Source organism: Oreochromis niloticus, linkage group LG15 (genome assembly GCF_001858045.2).
Source record: "Oreochromis niloticus isolate F11D_XX linkage group LG15, O_niloticus_UMD_NMBU, whole genome shotgun sequence".
In the NCBI taxonomy this organism is placed as follows: domain Eukaryota; kingdom Metazoa; phylum Chordata; class Actinopteri; order Cichliformes; family Cichlidae; genus Oreochromis; species Oreochromis niloticus.
The window spans coordinates 19,540,092-19,559,175 of NC_031980.2; the positions used below are offsets into that span (position 1 = coordinate 19,540,092).

A 19,084-nucleotide genomic window follows, 5' to 3' on the forward strand; every position below is an offset into this window, starting at 1 on the left:
TGTGTGATTAATACTGTATATCTGGTATTCTCTAAGATGGAAGATGTCCTGTATGATTCTCTCCTTCTTCTTCTTCTTCGACTCTTTTCAACCCTGCACAGTACCTGTGGGTGTTTCAGATGACTATGCCAGAGAATGGTTTTAGCGACTGCTGAATGTGATTTTACTGAGAGAGAAGCAGTGTGGACTGGCTTTTTGTACGGGTTAATTTAAAAAAAAAAAAGGCCATATTATTTAATTTTCTCTGTTGTCAGAAGTTTAAGCAGATCTGGGAGAGTGGAGCCTTGGTTTTATGGAGAAGCATTGCCCGGTTGAGCTGGATGTTTTATTTCTTTCTAACTGTCTGACTGATGTAGCCTCTCTTCTTCTTCTTCTTCTTGCATTCATCGGTAGTAAATGACCAAAGCTTCAACACGTTTCATGGACTCATATGCAAACCTCATCGTCACTGGACACAACATAATGTAGCGGCCCCCTTTATTTGGATTTCTCTGCTGCTGCTCTGCGTGTTCGTCCCTCCTGTGGCCTATCAGCAGCGAGCTGTGTGATGTCCCAAAGTTAGGTCAGTTTTTCGAGACGTCTCCACTTTTTGCCAACGAGGTCTTTTGAGCCTGAAGTGCTATCACTCGTTTACAGGAAGAGAAAAAAAAACATTGCAACCCTTAGCTATGCACCTTACTGAAACAAGCATTTCCTCACCTTGTAGAGTTAACACTGGAGCATTTCATTTCATAGATATTTACAGTCACAACAAAGTAATTTTAAAAAAGCCCACTCGATACCTGATGACCTTCACTTCTTCTTTTTTGTTTTTGGTTTTCCATCAACTGAATACTTTATACCAAACTTGAGGTGCCTCGTGTATATACTTTCTGCAGTAAAGATTGCTCCTTTGCTGTTTAACAGTAATAACCTTGTTAACCAGGGTTTTTTTAAAAACCTTTTTTCAACTTTATAAAAAAAAATACTGTATAAAGAAATGACTTTTTTACACACGTAGAAGTTTAATCAGATTATTCCAGGAATTTGCAAATACAATCTAATTTTGCACTTTATATCAGATTTACTTGGAGTGAAAAGGCCATCAGTAACTGTCTCAATCAGATCAGTATTCAGAGATAGGACGTGTCCCCTGAATGTACCGAGAAGAGTTAGTCTTTAATTTGAACCTAAACAACTTCTCAGGTTCTTTGTGAAGAACTTGCCCATAGTGGATACCCATTATCCCAAAAACTCCTGTCTGTGTCTTTCTCTGACTTGCACCAACCAATCCTCAGTGTGAATACTATGCTAATCATCTTCAGGTGACGTCCATCCCCAGGCGTACTGTTAAAAACCTCCCTCAGCTCGATTCGCAGAACATTCCTGCTCATGACCGCTTTCGCCAAACTCTTTGCCATTCGCTTTCCTTTTTTTTCTCTTCACTGCTTTGTAGGTGTCATTAATGCAGCTGTGTTTTCTGTCTAAGCTACAGTGGTGACCTGACATAAATGACAGCACACTAACTGTCCCTCGTGTTTTGCTTGCCTCACGTTTTTTGTGCTGCCTGATGTTGAGTATTTAGCGGGTTCCATCTAATGTCTGCTGTGGGTAGCCACGTTCACGACCTTTAACATTTTATTCCACAAAGCAAAAGTAGGCTTTTATTAGCTTATACGTGTTCTCACTCGTCATTGGTCCAACATTTGTGCACCACTTGTACCTCTTTTCCACCAAAACAGTTCAGGTGCCTGAAGCCTCAGTTAAACAGGCCTAGAGACCGGTTGGTGACACCCTGACAACCACAGGTTGCTAGGGAAAAATCTTTACTCTCCAGCTGGTTGGCAGGTGGTTTGTGGAGGTGTAATTAGCTGTATTGAGGTGGTACTGCTCCGAAAACCTTGCTATTACTTTGATTGCTACCAGATTGTTGCAGTCGTAATTTGCATGGAAGACTTGAACTACTCGCCAAAAGTTAGTGAAACTGTGAAGAGTGCAACACAAACCAGCAACGCAGACCTTTGCCTTCAAAGTAAAAGTTGCACCTTTTGAAACATGGTGGTTGCAGTGATAAGGTGCAGCTTTTAATTTCAAGGCAGGTGTTCTGTTTCCGGCTTGTGTTGCATGTTTTCATGTCTCTCTACCGCTCTCTCAGTAGCTTGTAGACGAGTCTGTGTCTTCCATGTAAACTATGAGCAAGTTTTTGGTGCAAATCTCCACCAATCACTCACCACCCAGTTGGGGAATACTTTTTTCTTCTTTTTTTCACCCCTAGCAATTGGTGGTTGCCAGCAGTTTTCCAGCCCTCCTCTAGTCCTGTGTGAGCCTTATCCTAAGATAGGAAGATTCCTGCTCCCAAACCCATGGGAGAGGCTACCACAAGAAATTCCTAGTAAATATGTCTCCTGTTATTTCCTTCTCATGGAAAGTATCCCACCTTCTGCCGTGTAATTCTACCTACTAAATTGGTGGTTCGGTGGAAACCAGGTCCAAGACTGTCTGTAGTTTTTATAACTCCAACTCATTCCTAATGGAGGTGTTCAAAACTTTTTAAAAAAACTACCACGCTATCAGCTGTCAGGTATTGTAAGCGCTGCCTTATTGGGTCTGAGGTTGGACATGGTTCATAGGCTTGTAATTTACTCACCACTCTGTTGTTTTTGGGGGGCGTTGATGCTTTCTCTGGAGAATTTCAGTTAAAATAAAGACCAAGGTTCCACTTTCTCCCTTGTACAAATTAATATAAATAAATATATATATAAATATATATTATACATTTTACTCATTTTGTCCAGTTTTGTATATTACACTCATGTAAAGTTTGTTTTTAAAGAGGCATCGGAGCAGCTATTACAAGACAATATGAGTGACAATGTTCATCTGGGAGAATTTTATGCATGTTATATTTTCTCCTCTTCTTCTCTCTTTGTCTCTTTTAATGCCCCTCAGCCCCTCCTCTTCAGGTGTGTAACGTGAATATAAAGAAATCTACCTTTTCTTTGGAATGTTGTAGACAATCAGTCTCAGGCCGGGTCCAGTCCCTGCAGGGAGTGAGAGCCCTGTAGGCTAACAGACAAACAAAACTTTCTTTTCTTTCTTTTCTTTTTTTGTTTTTGTTTGTTTGACAATTAAAAACTCTATTTGCATCTACTGGAAGTCTAAAATTTGGAGGTTTGTTCATTCATATGTTCGTGGCTGCTCAAGTTTACACACACACACACTTCTCTACTACACTCAAAACACAAACACCTCGTGCATTTGATCCCTCTGCTTTTTTTCCAAGGTGAGGATGCCAACCTTGAGGAAATGATGCTTTGACTAACAAATCTATAACATCTATGAATGTGGGAATGCAACACATTGCAATAAAAGCACCATTTGAAATGCAGCGTGTCACTCCTGTATGTTCTTTATCTCCCAGAAATTGGAAGGTTGTTTCTGAGATTTTGCTAAACCAGTTTGCAGATGATGGTCTTGTTTATTAGCCCATACTACCAGCTACTCTAATGAACCACTGTGCATTTAATGGAAACAAAGAGCAAAATTGCACTAAACTAGAGCACGGAAGTGCAGTTTTAATAATAAAATAGAAAAAAGTTATTTAGCATTGTGACAGGAAGAATTCTGGTGTGTGAATGGGTGGATGACTGAATGTGTAAAGCGCTTTGGGGTCCTTAGGGACTAGTAAAGCGCTATACAAATACAAGCCATTTACCCTTTACCATTTCTGAGCCCCACTTATAGTTTGGTAACAATGGTATCACTTTACTCGTTACAAGACCGTCGTCTTCAAGTTTACATAGACACATCGTGGACATGAATGTCGTGGTAATTTTGGACTTTTATGTCTTTCATCTGTTCTTTTTCCAGGGTGAAATTATAGTACAGCATATATCTTTAATGGCCTAAAAAATACAAGAATTGTTCACACAGGTTTGGAGAAAATCCCAAATAAACTCACAGGGTCAAATATATACACATTTTAATAAGTGGTGCAGAAGGTTCTACAATGTGTTTTTTAGTTTGGTCAAAGTCTATTCTTGTTAGTGATAACATTTGACTACAACTGGTAGTTTCTCTTTACCAGCATAAAAAGTATATGTTTGTTCAGTCCAACGACTGTTGTCAAAGTCCAAGGAACTCTGTGAGGATCTAAGAAGGAGAAATGTAGATTTACACAAGTTAGAAACGTTTCTTGGAACCATTTCTAATTGACTGTACGAAATGTATTCAGATGTGTGACCACCTTGCTAAGGTGTGAAAGAAAAGCCTCAGATATAAGGAATTTGGTTAGGTTGTTCAGGAACCACTAAGGCTCAATTTTGCCATGAACTGGAATACCAGCACCACTGTCCTCAGTGGACTGTGTTCAGTCTATAGTTAGAACCTGCAAGTGCAGTGTAGCTTTCTGCCATAGTCCAGAAACATGCATATAAGGTTAACTGGTGATTCTCAACTGGCTGTGGGAACATGAAAGGTTGGCTCTTTTTTGTTAGCCGTGTGATAAGTCACTGATTTCTAGTGAGCTCTCTTGTCTCCAAATACCCAAACTGTCCATATATGATCAACCCATCACAGACCATACTGATTGCAGAGCTTCTGTGCTGGACTTTAGACTCTCCAGGACCTCAGGGGCTGACAGTGGTCATATTGGTCTTTGACCATTTCTTCCAGCTCACCCTAATGAATCAGTGGGTGTTGTGTTGAATGCTGTTCTTGTGGCAACGTCTCTCTGTCCTATTTCTTCCTTAACATCTACAAAGTCATAGGAACTTTACAACACTGGCAACTGTTAAAATAACAATTTAATCAGGTATTTTTCAAACATCTCACAGGTATGATTTCACTTAATTCACTGTATATAGTAGAATAACTTACAAAAACAGGAAATGATACTGCTCTGTGTGCGATCACTGGTCACATCCTCTTACAGCAACCGTAAATGACAATAGAAAAAGGCAGTTAAACAAAGTGGATAAGATTGCGCGCACAAATTGCTCAACATTTAGCCGACATAGATACTGAAGACTGAAGCACATGAATCATGACAACAGTATCGTGCCAACCAAACAAAATGTTTCAAACAGAAGCTACAAAGCTGGGCTTATTTAAAAAAAAAAAAAAGCAAGACATTATAGTTTGTGTTGCTTTACCACAAGGAAGAAAAGAGCAAAGTCAGTGTCTGGTAAAGTTCAACAGACGTGGGCTCATTACTTACTGCACCTCTACAATCACATCATGCGTTTACAATGGCATTCATTCGATTTTAACTTTAGGCATCACCAATAGACCCCTGACAGGAGGCATGCTGAACTTTGTGCCTCTACAAGTGTGTCTGGCAGATGATGTCCTCGTTTGCTTTGATGACTTCTTTGTGATTTTGGTAGGCTCCTTCTTCAATGGGTTCCGTTGGATGCTTGTGTTCATAGTACTCCACTATCGGGTAAGTGATGGCGGTGATCACCAGCACGGCCAGCACGATGTACAGTTTATACTCCAGGCATAAGAACGTGCTGTAGGCAAAGGCGATGACAAAACCCAACGACTCCCACATCCGGTAGTTTGCAAACGCCGCCTCTTTTTCCCGCGGGAAGAGGATGCCGTAAAGAGCTGTGAGACAAGGGGATAGGGGCGCCAAGAGAAGGTAATTAAGTCCACGCAATAAAGGCAGTGACTGCCAGTAAGGCTTATAGCCTTTATTTCTACCTGTAATTGTTTCTGCAGCTGTAAATGTCTATTTGGACTGGCTTTAAACTCCTGTGTCGTCAGGTCATGTTACAGAGTAACGCTGGGGTAATGTAACAAATTACTCTCTCCAATGAGTAATTAAGCAATTTACTGCGTTACATTTAAGAAAAATAACACGTTTTATTTAACACTTTAGTTTTTTTAAGTAATGGCCCTTATGGCACTTATAACAATGGATTCAGTTTCTATGTCTGAAGAGCAAAGACAACGTACGGTGTTTTAAATAGCCACCAGGGGGCGTAACCTGTGTGTGCAGAAGGACTTTCAATCCTATGAAAGTCTAGAGGAAAACCACCTTCTGAATGAGCATGTAAATACTTTCCTGATAAATCACGCTTGGGAGTCATACTGAATGAACTTTAAAGTTCATTTTGTTACCATCTCTATCTCCACAGAAAATTTAGTTTACACTGGTTTAAGGTTCACGATTTCAGAGTGCACACTGCAAAACAGCATCTCAGGGGAGAGCCAGCAACAGCATGTTATCTTGAAGGGGAGATCAGCTAGATTTTTGCTAATTTTAGGCTGAAGTTTGAGTTTTTTTTAACTAAAAAAAAAAAAATCAGAAGACAAGGCAAGACAACATTTCTAATTCAGTCAACTGCATGTGCGTGCATTATAATGAAGGCAGGCCGTTATTGAAATCCTCATTTCTGGGTGTACCTGTTAGTTGCCCCAGGTGGGCTGATTGGGTTCCTTACCATTAGTCTGGGTTTGCCAGATAGCATCTGACAAACCCCACAGAGCAGGAAACACAAAAAACACAGCAAGCTGGTCACGATGAGGCCTCCAGTACAAGAGAGCAATGATGCAGCTCAAGTTCGTCAGTGCAGCTGAAAGTGGAAAGGAAAATAATAAAAGAGGCAAGAAATGTATTAATACAAACATCAACAACAAAACAAAAACAGCAGTGAACGGTCTTTAATTATTATATTTTGTTAAAAAGGTTTTACCCAGGGCAAAGAGTGGAGCTCTTCCAGTGTACCGGGCGAGTCTCCCAAAGAGAATTGAACAAAGGGAATTGGAAGCTCCAAAACACATCATTACAAAACCAACATAATGGATCCCCAAAGCACAAGTCACGTAGTTCTGCGAAGAAACACAGCAGACATTTATAAGGCCTCACGTCTTATCATTAATGCTGTTGACAAAATTGGTAACACCTGGATAAGCAGTGGGCTGTGCGTGTTTTCAAAGAAAGTGTTAGTTCAGAGGAATGAATGGCTTTCCCAGGGTAAATTAGCATCAGAACAAACTACAAGGCTTCTGGAACGATGTTCTTCGGAGAGATGAAACCAAAGAGGAAACGTTTGGGCATAATGTCCGCTATCACGTTTGGTGAAAACCAAATCAGCACAAACAGCACAAACACCTCATACCAAGTGTGAAGCACGGTGGTGGAGTGGTAATGATTCTGGCTTGTTTTGCAGACACAGGACTTGGGCACATTGCAGTCATGTATACTGAAATATTCTGGAATCAATTTGAGGGCATGTATCTGACAGCTAAACTAGGCTGAAATTGTGTCATGCAACAGAACAATAATGCCAAGGACAGAATCAAATGTACAAAAAAATGGTTAAAAAAGAAAAGAATCAAGGCGCACAGTCAAAGTCAGACCTGAACCCAGGTCATTGTTGCTGACTTTAGTTAATTGGAGATAATGTATCTGCATTCAGGAGTGGGACCACACCTCCCTACACACCCCTTCTGGTTTCCATCGATATGACCCCCCAATTCAAGTTGTACTTAGGCTAATATATCAAATCCTTTTATTTAACTATATGACTTAATGAAAACTGCACTAACACATGAGAGCCTTCATCTTTTGGAGCTCTCCTTACCTTGGTGTACTCCCCTGAAAGGAAGCTCTGTTCAAAGCCGCTGTACATGGTGAGTGGGATGAGCGTCACCAGCCTCCAGTCCTTCAGGAGCCTGAATGTTGCCAAGAACGTGTGGCAAAACGGCTGCTGGCTACCGCGAAACTCGCTGGCCTGCTCGCGGTCGATGTTGTCCAGAAACACCGCCACGATCAGGATGGCCAGCACACCCACGCCTGCCACACACAAAGAACAGTGATTCAGAAGACAGCTGCAATATGTTAGTCGCACCATGGCGAGCGGTTGTATGGTTATATAATTTCTTTGCTTCAAAGTTTGGCTGATTGCTGATTAGCTAACACCCTCATTCAGGTGATTGGAAACTTTACCGATGTAGCTTCCGACGAGCGTCCACACCAGTTTCTGCTCAGGCCTGGTGGTGTTCCCATAAGCAGTGACATTAAGGCCGCAGTCGGCTGCTCCACAGCTATCCAGCTGCTCCTGTGGGATGTCAACTGTCAGAAAAAATATACAGTTTGTTTAAGCGAATATATCACATGACCAACAGAAAGAATGCGGAGAGAAACATGATGCAGTTGTGGTTTTTGTTTTGTTTGCACTTTGCTAAAAATAATAATAATAATCGCCCTTTCTGTTCATCAAGGATGATTCAGTGTTACTTTACAATGTAAAGCTCTTTAAGGCAGCTGTTGAATTTAAACCCACAGCTGCACTGTGAATGTAAAATCACCGTTTTCCTTGTTTATGTGACGCACATGCTAAGAACACGTGCGGGTGAAGTAAGAGGCACATTTTATAGCCCAGCTTTTACACGCTCACTGTAGTCCTTGAAACATCCCAGTCACGCCTTTTCTTGACTTTGTGATGTTTTCCGCCAAGGTCGAGGAGACGGCGCTAGGAAAAGGTGGATGTCTGACCCACGCTCATTGCCTTGCCTCTCCCCTTGTTAGCTGTCAGATTGTCTGTTTGCGCTCAGTTTGTCCTCCTCTTGTTCCTCACGCCCCCCCTCTGATTCATGTTTTGTTTGGAGTCAGTATATCCCTGTTTTCTTTAACTTTTTTCCTTATTTTTTTGGAGGGCTCAGACACTAAAATCTTTACTTTTTTATTTGATCTAACTCAGTCCAGTGTCCCTAAAATACCAATGATACAAAAAATCTCTCAATTTTTTGTACTGGAAGTGTATTGGATTGTACTGGACACTTGGAATTGAAGTTTAGATGAGACTTGTGTTGAAAATTGTTGGTAGAACGGCCAAGTTTACTTATTTTAGTCGATCAGCACGTTTAAACTGTAAAACTATAAAGATTTTGTTGCTGGTAGTTTAGTTTAAAAAAGTTTGTATCTAAACAGTGTCCCAAAGTAAGACGGAAATCAAACTGGAATAAATGTCTCTGTGGAGTCATTCTTCCAAGAAAGTCTCCTTTTAAACTGATAAGCAGAGAGTATTGACGCCATAAAGTAACATACTGCATACCTGGCAACTTTAAACACACCTTTTTTCATACCGTCCTTAAATTGAGCCATAAAATGATTGTAAGACATCTCTTAGACCTTGTTCAGTGATGAGCTGAAGCTGGCAGCAACACAAGAGACCAGTACAATCCAAATCCATCAGGCACTGCGATGGCAGAGCGCCACATGGGCCTCTTTGCTTGTGGACACTCACGTCCATGTCTTTGGTACATGTCAGCCTCTTTGGCCTGGTGTGGGTTTGCACACTTCCTGTTTGTCCCCAATTCTAAAAACTGCACTTAAAGAATTAAAAGTAACAGCAGAGGAAGAGCACATCTTCCCCTGCAGAGTGTTGTGGGTTTAAATCCAGGCTGGGGCCTTCCCGTGTGTGCATGGGCTCGTTCCAGGTATTCTGATTTCCTCCCACAGTCCAAAGGCATGAATGCGGTTAGGTTAATTGGTGGCTGTAGGTGTGCTTGCCCTGCAGCAAACCGGTGACCAGTCCAGGGTTTACTGTACTCCAACGATTTAAGAAGCAGTATAGAAATACAGATGGAAGCTAAATGGTTTGTAATCATACATTTAAATTGACCAAGAGTTACTTAATGTTCAGCCTGAATTTTAAAGACCTCCAGGTCTTTGGAGCATGCACCTTCATTAGAGCATCACTGGCTACAACGTGATCTTGGCTGTGAGCTAAACTGCAGCACTGAGTCACCGAGCCTGCTGGCAGCTGGAAACACGTCGACAGGCTAAAAGACAAACTGAGCATAACGTCTGATTCTGGCACAAATCGGAAGTTTCTCAGAGCTTTTGACGAAGCTATGCACAAGCAGCAGCCAAATTGGGTCATGTTGAGTTTCTAGATTTGTAGCGTTTGACTATAAAAACATGTCAGTCACTACCTGCACTGCCTTAAGCTAAACGTGTCAAATCTGAATTTGTAAAACGATTTTTAAACCTGTATTTACATCTTTTTAAACTCTAAAAGTCAAGCAATTTCGGAGGGGTTTGACTGTTTCTTGCAGGCGCAGAAGCCTCAACATTATACACAAGTAACCTTAAGAAAAGATTTGCTAGTGTAAAACTCAGATATGCAGGGCTACCTGCTGTGGTGACCCACTTTTTTGTTTGTTTGTTTGTTTGTTTATCACTGTAAATTGTGATTTTTAATGATTGTAAGTCAAGCCAATCCCCAGGCTAACATTTGTTGCTAAGCTGTCTCTCCTTACACTCCTAAAATAACACCTCATGTCACATCAGTGAAAATCTTCACTCATTTCCAGTATTTTTATTCCTGATCTCTCTTATAGTAGCTTTGCATGAGTCACATTAAGGACAATCACAAGGGGTTTTGAACAGTAAGTGGGCGTGGCTTCTCTGCTTCGGCTCACAGAGGTTACGTATACATACGCTGATGTCATCATTTCTCACACTGGGGGCCGTTGCGTTATTAATATGATGTATTCTCAATTCAAACCGAAAGGGTCACTTTTAGTGAAACCTGTTTCCTATTTCCTTGAAAAAAAAAAAATAAGTAGAGTAACAGGCTTTGAGGTACACCGTGTCTCCGATGTGTTACTTAATCAGCAGTGGCATTTAAGTGGCTGTGCACACAGTGGATCAGCTGCTGTAGGTGCCGTGATTTAGTAACATGTCAGAGTCTCTAAAAATAATTCCCAGTCCAAAGCCAGAGAGCGATGTCACTGTAGTGACCTCTATCCTTTATATATGGTCTATGGTTCAGCTCTGAGAAAAAAAATAGCAAAGCTGTTTTTGTTTTTTAATAGAAACTGTGCACTGAACATGTCATTTGTTATTTGTAATGGCGGTTTAATACTGCAGGGTTTGTATATGGAACAATGCCGATAGGCTTGCCCATCGAATGAGAGAAAATACTTCATAAATAATACTTTCAAATACTTGAAACCCCGCTGCACACGTAAACATTTCAATGATAAATAAGGAAAATGTGGCAAAATGTTGCACGCTGTTTTCAGGCTTACTACTGAGGAATTAAACTTACTGGTATAAACAAATAAAACTGCACATTGCAACCCCAAAAAGTTAACATTGTACAACTTTCAATGCACATTTAATGAGGCAGTTAAACCAATTCTGGTTCAATTTAATCAAAATGTGACCACTTTTCTGCTGCCTACCAATAGCTGTGTCCTGTCCAAAGATAAGCGAAGACATCAGGTTTCCCCAAACAGCAGAAGACTGAAAGATGAAAAAGAAGATGCCGAAATAGTAGTTGATCACGTCAGAGCCCTTTTTGTTGTCTTTGGCGGCCTGCAAGTTCCCGGAGATGGTCAGGTAGGTGCATTTAGCCGACCACAGAGGAGAGCCACCCAACCCCAGGATCACTGAGGTGGGGATGAGAGTGTACCTGTGTGAGAGAGCAAAGCAACACTTGGTCAAGACTTTTTATTAGCCAATGAAGTTATTGGACAAGACGTGTTGCAGTTGGGCATCTTATTACAAAAATAGTCTTTAATAACAGACATTAAAAATTACAACCCCAATTAGCCTCATTCATTTATTGTTTTTAATTGATTGTCTGGTTGATTACCATCCTGGGTAGAGGTTTCCAAACGAGTAGGACACGTAGCAGGCCATGCTAACCACAATGGTCCATTTACAGCCCAGGTTTTTGATCATGATGGGAGGCAGGAACATGGAGGAGACGATGATGGCGGCGTAGATGACGCTCAGAGAGGCCACGCCCATCCCCTCCGCTGCATTCAGACTGCTCTGCACAGAGAGCAGAAACACTATCAGTGTTGATCAGAGGTTCAATGTTAGGAAGTCGACTGCACTATAATTAAAAGAAAACAGTTTTTCTAAAAGTAGACAATTTAGAGTATTTTTTTATATGCTCAAAATATTTTTAAATATAGTGAGCCGGCGGATTTACACACAGAATAAGTGTTTAAGATTCGTGCTTGGACTTTTGAGTGGTGTAAGGATTTCACATAATGCAGCATTGTGTATAAACAAGGATGTTTCAGCTTTGTTATGTAGCCCAATCTATGTCTCATAAGCTTTGGGAAACACTTTGAATTATTATTACTGTTACACTGACCTACATACTGATAATTACATAATAATTACACAATATCAGCATCAGTGTGTAGAGCAAGGTGATCATTAAAGGTGGCAATATTGGTGTAATATTATGTAAAGACTGATTGTGATTTGAAAGTTAATTAGATTTCATTCATGATTCTATTTGTATAAAATATTTGTGTGTGTGTATATATATGTATATATATATATATATATATATATATATATATAATATATATATATATATATATATATATATACATATATATATATGTATGTATGTATGTATGTATATATGTATATATATGTGATTTATGCCACGTGCTTATAGCTGTCAAGTTTTTTATTTTATCTAGAGTACTTCTAGTGTGTGTACAGATAATTATGTTTAAAGTAAACAGAAAACTGTTTAATTTACACTTTACTTTAAAACTGTCCAGCTCTCAACATACAACAGAAATATGGAATTTTTGTAGATATAATATGTACGGATGTGAAAGTTTTTATAGTTTATAACAAATTCAGGTATTTAAAATATGTTATGTGTTCATATATTTATGAGCACATAACATATATGTTTATTTTTATGTAGAGTATGTATGGATAATTGCCACATTATCCATACATGCATATTTATTATACTACAATACTACAAAACCACTTTCCCAAAATTGTTCCCAAGCTCATTTATGCCCAAGGTCCCGTGTTCCCAAAGTTTATTATATGCGTATAATCTAAATAAATAAATAAAAATAAAAATTAGAAATGTTTTGGTTTTTGCTCGCATCACTTTTTATAGATAGAAGATCCTATTTTTATGTTAAAAATACAAAGAAAGTTCTGTTACTATCAACCCCTTAATTTCAAACAAATGTAGTAATACAGATAATTGCAGTTCTGGTATTACAATAAAAATATTCAGTACATTAACAAAAGTAATATCTTTGTTTATGTATTTAAAGGTTTTGAACAATTATTTATGATTACCATATTTTATTTGCATTTTTATTTGTATTTTTAAATTTATTTATTTTTTCAACTTTGTTTATTTTTTTTAATTTATTTTCGAGCTCAACAGACTGGCGGCCTGTCCAGAGTGTACCTTGCCTCTCGCCCTATGGCAGCTGGTAGAGGATGCGGAATGGATTGTTATTATTATAATATTAGTAGTAATAGTAATAGTAGTGATAGTAGTAGTATCAATATATTATGAGTTATGCGTGCATGTGGAAATACAGAAATGAAAAGATTTTTCCAAATTAATCATACATGTGAAGAGTGTGAAGTTTTACCGGGAAAAGGGGGAAAAACCTACAATTATTAGCATACTATGTGCACCATTAATATTATACCAATATTTATATTTGGTAGTACCATTGTATTGTTCAGCTGTGATATAATAATCAAGAAAATAACAATACAATTAATCCAGAATAGATTACTGGCACAATTTGTTGACTATAGGTATGCAATGGTATTTACCATCTCATATTCAGTTAGTATGAATACATTCTTTGAAGCTCTAATAATGATTCATTGAAATCCAGCACTGACTGACAAACATGACCGGTAATTATAGACATATGGAAAACTTGTAAAAGTAAATTATTCCTTGGTCCTTTCAACTGTGGAAGGAAAAATCAGGCCTTTTTCCCTCCTTAACAAGCAGTAGATTGTAAATCTTCCACCTACCTGCAAACTCTGCAGACCTCCATAAGCCGTGAACAGGGACAGAAACCCAATTGAGACCACCAGCACATTCTTGAAGTTGCGGCTGATCATGGCTGCTTCTTGAAAAGTATATTTAGCAAAACAAAAAACCTTCTCAGACCATTAACCTTTAAAAAAACAAAAAACAAAGAAAAAGAAGATAAGTTAGGTTTTTGTATTTGTTTTTTTGTTTTGTTTTTTAGATTCGTGGCTCCATGCAGCAGCTGCACAGAGTGAAGTCAGAGGTTGCTCACTGCTGAAGGTATTTCTGATAAACCTTTACACTGGAAATAACTGAGAACAAAGTCCAGCCCTCTCTCTGTCACACACACACACACTCACGCCCATACACCCACACATTAAGCATGTTTTTGGAGACAACTATATATTGCATTTCTTATCGTGTTGGCCTCAAAATATGGTGCAATTTGCTCACATATCAAGCTCATATATCAGACTGCCCTTCTTTAACTCCTGCACTTTCTCTGAGTCATCGCACATGTTTTGGCTGTAATTGTTGATCATTACTACTTTAAAGCTTCCTTCTTCTCACTCAACCCCTCTTCCTCCTTCTTTTCTTTTAAGACCTTGAATCCAGACTCACTGTGTTTACTTACACCATACATACATACAGGAGCAGTGGCCACAGAACAAAGGTTTACAGTGTGTTATCTCATTCTTTACTTTTATGAACGTACAAGACATCTTTTTCTTTTCACAGCATGACAGCTTGTTGGGGGTTTTTTTTTACAGGAAAACCCAGGGACACAGCAGTCCCCTCTGTTATCTCAGCTGTACCCAAAGAGAAATAAACTCTAAACCGGCCAGTGAGTGCACGCAGATCATTTAATTTGTGTAGCTTTTGGTGAAGTTTTTTGTGTCTTGTGATGGTCAAAAAGCTGCTTCACAGGCTCCTGGAGTGATGCGTCGGGGCTGATTTGACAAATGAAACTTCTGTCTGGATTATCTGGTGTTTATTTAAAGCTATCAGAAGGGATGGCAGATTACAGGTGGAACAGTTTGAGACTAATCATATGAGCCACCTCTAAGAAACAGCTGTTTGAAACTATTCATATCTCTACAGATAAAGTGTTGGGTGGTGTTGGCCTAATAACGACAGATGTAGGTCACACACGGCGCTACACAGATCTGGAGCTTTTTCACTGCTTATTGGATATCGGGCTATCACGGCTTGGATATTGGGAAACATGCTTTCTTGCCTGTGTTCTGCAGAGGGTCTTGTCTGGCTCTGTCTTAAGTTAAACAGATTTTTCAACCCTTTTGATTTGCATGCAGGACTCCCTGCAGTGTGTGTTTGGTTTTGCTTTTTAATATTTTAAGGTCCTCAATACACAATACAATACACACACACAAAACCATTATTATAAAATGTTTGGGAAAAAGCTTGGCTTGGTTAAAAAGGTCCCAGTTTAGATTAAAATAGAGCTTTTCTCCAGGCCTTATGCCAGATGGCGACAGCTGTGTCTACAAAAAGACTTCTGATCCTATAGAAGTCTGCGAGAACACAGCTTTCTGTCTTTGTAAACACTTTAATGCTGAGTTTATGTTGAATAAAAAATGACATTTGTTTTGAAAATCTTTTTCATATTGTGTTTCAAATTGTAGTATTATGTGTGGTATGAAGCCACATGCTCATTGGCTAACGAGCTGTCAATCACAAGTCATTGACTTGACTTTGGTTTAGTTGGGGGGGGGGGGGGCACAAGACGCACAAGAGTTTGTGAAACAGTCACAATAAGTCATTCAAATTGTTCATTTTTCATGTCTTTTCTGTAGGAGAGCATGAAGCTGTAAGATTGTCCATTTCATGCCACAGGTGTACTCACCGTGGCAACCGCACACCGACACACATGTATTAAAAACCATGGCAGCCATACAAATTGTACAAATAATGTGTGAAAATCTGTGATGATAAACTTCTGCACTTAGAGAGAAAAAGTTTCATGTCTGTCTCTGGCTTCACTTTTGCAATGTAACTGTGGTGAAATTTTACATGCGTTTTAGGCCACAACCAAAAAACTAACAATAAAAAATAATAGTGTAAAATCTGCGCCCAGTGAAAGAAATGAATAGATCATTTCTTAACAGGCCGTGACTGTAACATTTATCATAATTTCTCTGGCCTCTGGAGAAAAAAAAACTCTTTAAAATAAAAACTATGAGCGAAAAATGACCTGCTGAAAGTGAATGACTGTGAGTGTGACTCTCCACGTTCCGATCGTCAGCGTGAAGGTTCAGAGTGTGAACTTTATGGCGGCTGACAAAGTACTTGGAATCTGTGGACACTTTAAACAGTTGTTTTTCATTTTTGAATTATATAAAACTATTTTATAGCTTTGTAAAAGAAACCAAATTGTTTGGCGTGAGAGCTTAAACAAATCGAGTGTTTCTGATTGCTGTGACAATACAAATGAAAACTGCGTGTCAGACTTTATCCAAAACGAAGGAGGAGCTCGTTAAACTGCGGCCAAACGTCGGATATGTTGCTCTCGTTGAGTGTCATAATCTGAAATTATCATGAAGTGATAGCCGTTATCGCATTTGTCGATTATGGTGAGAATATCTTGACTTTAATGTTTTCAAGTGGAAATGACTGAGTGTGAGATCAGTGTTACACGCACTGATTAGGTTAGGGCTTGAAAAGAATCAAAAGTCCTTCTCAGTAAACTGACTTTTACTACTCACAGATTCTCCACTAAATAATAAAATATGCAGGGCTGGTGCAATTATGTTGTTATGCTGCAGTTTTATCAGAGATCAGATCTATCTTTATGGGCGTCTTATAGAAGATCCACCCTGTTCCTCAGACGCAGTTTGCTGTGACTGCATGTTTTTGTTTGGATTTACATCATAAGTAGACTTTCTTCCCTGTAATATCTGATTGATGTTCATCTTGTAAAATGAGCGACTCGAGGAAGATAGAGAGAAGTTATTGTCTGAATGCATGTAGCTATTAAGCTGAGGTAGTGATGAAAGATGAAAAGATCCCGAATGTATATTAAAAAAAACGCATTTTTTTTCTTAAGTTAAGTCATTAAGTCATTGTTTTTATTTAGTGTTAAAACCCAGGTTTTTTGTGTATTTAAAATTATTAGAAAGCAGTTTTTTGAAACACAAAGTACAGCCTTCGTGCTTTCAAATGCATCAAATGATCATCCGCAACATTTGTGTGTCAATACTGAACATGCTGAAATGAGCTGCCAGGATAAAGCCTCTTCTCTCTACAAACAGTATGACTACATGGCTGAACAAACCACAGGCCTCTGGAATAATTCCCTTTATCGGTCCAAAGAGGAGATGTTTGGTCATAATGTACAAAACACATCATATCAGCACAAACACTTCATGACTGGCTGTTAAGCACTGTGGTGGAGAGGGGATGATTTGAGCTTGTTTTGCAGACACAAACCGGGGTTGTATTCTAGTATTCCAGACTCACATGAGAGGCCATCAGCCCGACACCTGGGTCGTGCAACAGGACAATGATCCCTAGCACCGTAATAAATCTACAATAGAATGAAAAATAAAATAATAAAATAAAATAAAATAATCAAGGTGGTGCCATGGCTCAGTCAAAGTCCAGACCTCAACCTGATTGAAATGCTGTTGCGGGACCTTAAAAGATAAACAAATGCCCCAAACTGTCAACGAACGGAGGCAACTTTGTAAAGAGGAGTCCGTCACAAGTCCTCCAACAATGCGAGCAACTGATAAAGTCAGAAAAGGTGGATCTACGAGATCTACGAGAACTTCCTATGCTGGTTTCTGTGGGGAAACCAGCAGGAATGCCCACAATTAAATAAAAGTATTTAATCCCTGTTGTCGGGACTGTTGCTTTTCAAAGTTATATGTTAAAGTGAAAACCTTACAGATAGACAAACAAACCAACTCTGTAACAAACTGTCCAGGACACACTCGGGATGCACTGAGTGTAGTTGTGTTAATGTAGATGCATACATTCCCACACTCAGTGTTCATTAGCATGCATATAATCAAATCAAATGCACATTCAGCAGGGGTACAAACTGCACACTTAAAAATATACATGTGACAGTTTTTAGCAGTGGTTGGGTATGACTTCATGTAGACTGGAAATTCTGACAAAGCTTGTGCTGTTTGATCTAAATCTGGCCTGCAGAGGCAGAAAAGTGCTGACCTGGTCTGTTTTTACTCATATGTGGAGCCATGAGACTGTTACTGGTGCACGGCTGTGAGGCCGTGGATCTCAAACCTCAGGACCTCTAAATTGACACAGAAATCAGACAGAAGTCAGTTTTTATCCAGACCTTAAAGACACAACTGTCGAGGTTCAGAGGAAGCAAATTTATCTGCACATTGTCGCTTAAAATAAAAAATGTAAAACCAAACATTAAAGTTGTTTTTGGCAAAGATAAAAGTGAATTTTCTTTCATTTTGAAGAAATGAAACTCGGTGGGTCGAAAGTTGAACAACCTGCCATGAAGGTCGACTAAGGAGCTCTGGAGCAGGAGCATAAACTACCTACACACATTTATAAACAACTTCCATTAAGAATGACCCATTCACATAAGGTCAAAACAATAAAAATGTATGTCAGCTTGACTTTATTATACCTATACCTATTTAACAGTTTTATATGTTTCACTTGAGGGAGCTGGTGATGATTAGTCACCACTGCTTGACAGTCTGTTTGATAAACTGCAGCTGAGCTTCAGCTCAATCTCAAAGACGTAATCAAAGCTGCTCATCGACTGCAGCAGCTCTTTAAATCGCGCATCTTCAGGACTCTATGTGAAGTGTTTTGAGCAGGCTTTCCAGCTTTTCAGCAGCAGGGTTGTAAAATAAGCAGAGCAGTGGATCTGACTTCACAGGAGGAAGTTTGCATGTGCTGGGTTTCTCTCCAGGTCTTAATAATAATAATAATAATAATGATAATAATAATAATAATAATAATAATAATAATAATACATTTTATTTGAAAGCGCCTTTCAGAACACTCAAGGACACTGTACACAACAGAATAATAAAAACAACATAAAAGCAAGCAGTTTACACAATCATAAAAGCATAAAACAAATTTAAAATAGCAGAGTGGAGAGGTTATGTGGGAAAAGCTATTTTGAACAAGTGAGTTTTGAGTTGGGACTTAAAGAGAGAGAAAGAAGTGATATTTCTTAAATCAGGAGGGAATTCCAGAGTCGAGGAGCAGAGCAGCTGAATGGACACATTTTCCCTTCTTTCCTGAAGCATGCACCACTCAGAAACTCTAAATTATCCATC

At 39.1% G+C, this 19,084-nt stretch overlaps 1 protein-coding gene across 1 annotated transcript; it reads right to left on the bottom strand.

Moving 5' to 3' along the window:
- Positions 1–4,766: 4,766 nt before the first annotated feature.
- Positions 4,767–14,091, bottom strand: unc93a (unc-93 homolog A). The gene is made up of 8 exons (XM_003456703.5): positions 13,787–14,091; positions 11,598–11,779; positions 11,185–11,414; positions 7,937–8,062; positions 7,572–7,783; positions 6,681–6,816; positions 6,429–6,560; positions 4,767–5,589 (listed from the first exon to the last, which is right to left on the bottom strand). Exons 1-8 carry the CDS (start codon positions 13,874–13,876, stop codon positions 5,303–5,305), a joined length of 1,395 nt encoding a protein of 464 aa, XP_003456751.1. The 5' UTR covers positions 13,877–14,091; the 3' UTR covers positions 4,767–5,302.
- Positions 14,092–19,084: the final 4,993 nt, after the last annotated feature.

What these genes read in the sequence shown, in the direction of transcription:
- unc93a (XM_003456703.5), bottom strand. Translation starts at nt 13,876, where the DNA reads ATGATCAGCCGCAACTTCAAGAATGTGCTGGTGGTCTCAATTGGGTTT. An exon ending in GAGGTCTGCAGAGTTTGCAG is followed by an intron (nt 11,780 to 13,786) that starts GTAGGTGGAAGA and finishes CTCTCTGTGCAG; the next exon opens with AGCAGTCTGAATGCAGCGGA. An exon ending in GCTCGTCGGAAGCTACATCG is followed by an intron (nt 7,784 to 7,936) that starts GTAAAGTTTCCA and finishes TGTGTGTGGCAG; the next exon opens with GCGTGGGTGTGCTGGCCATC.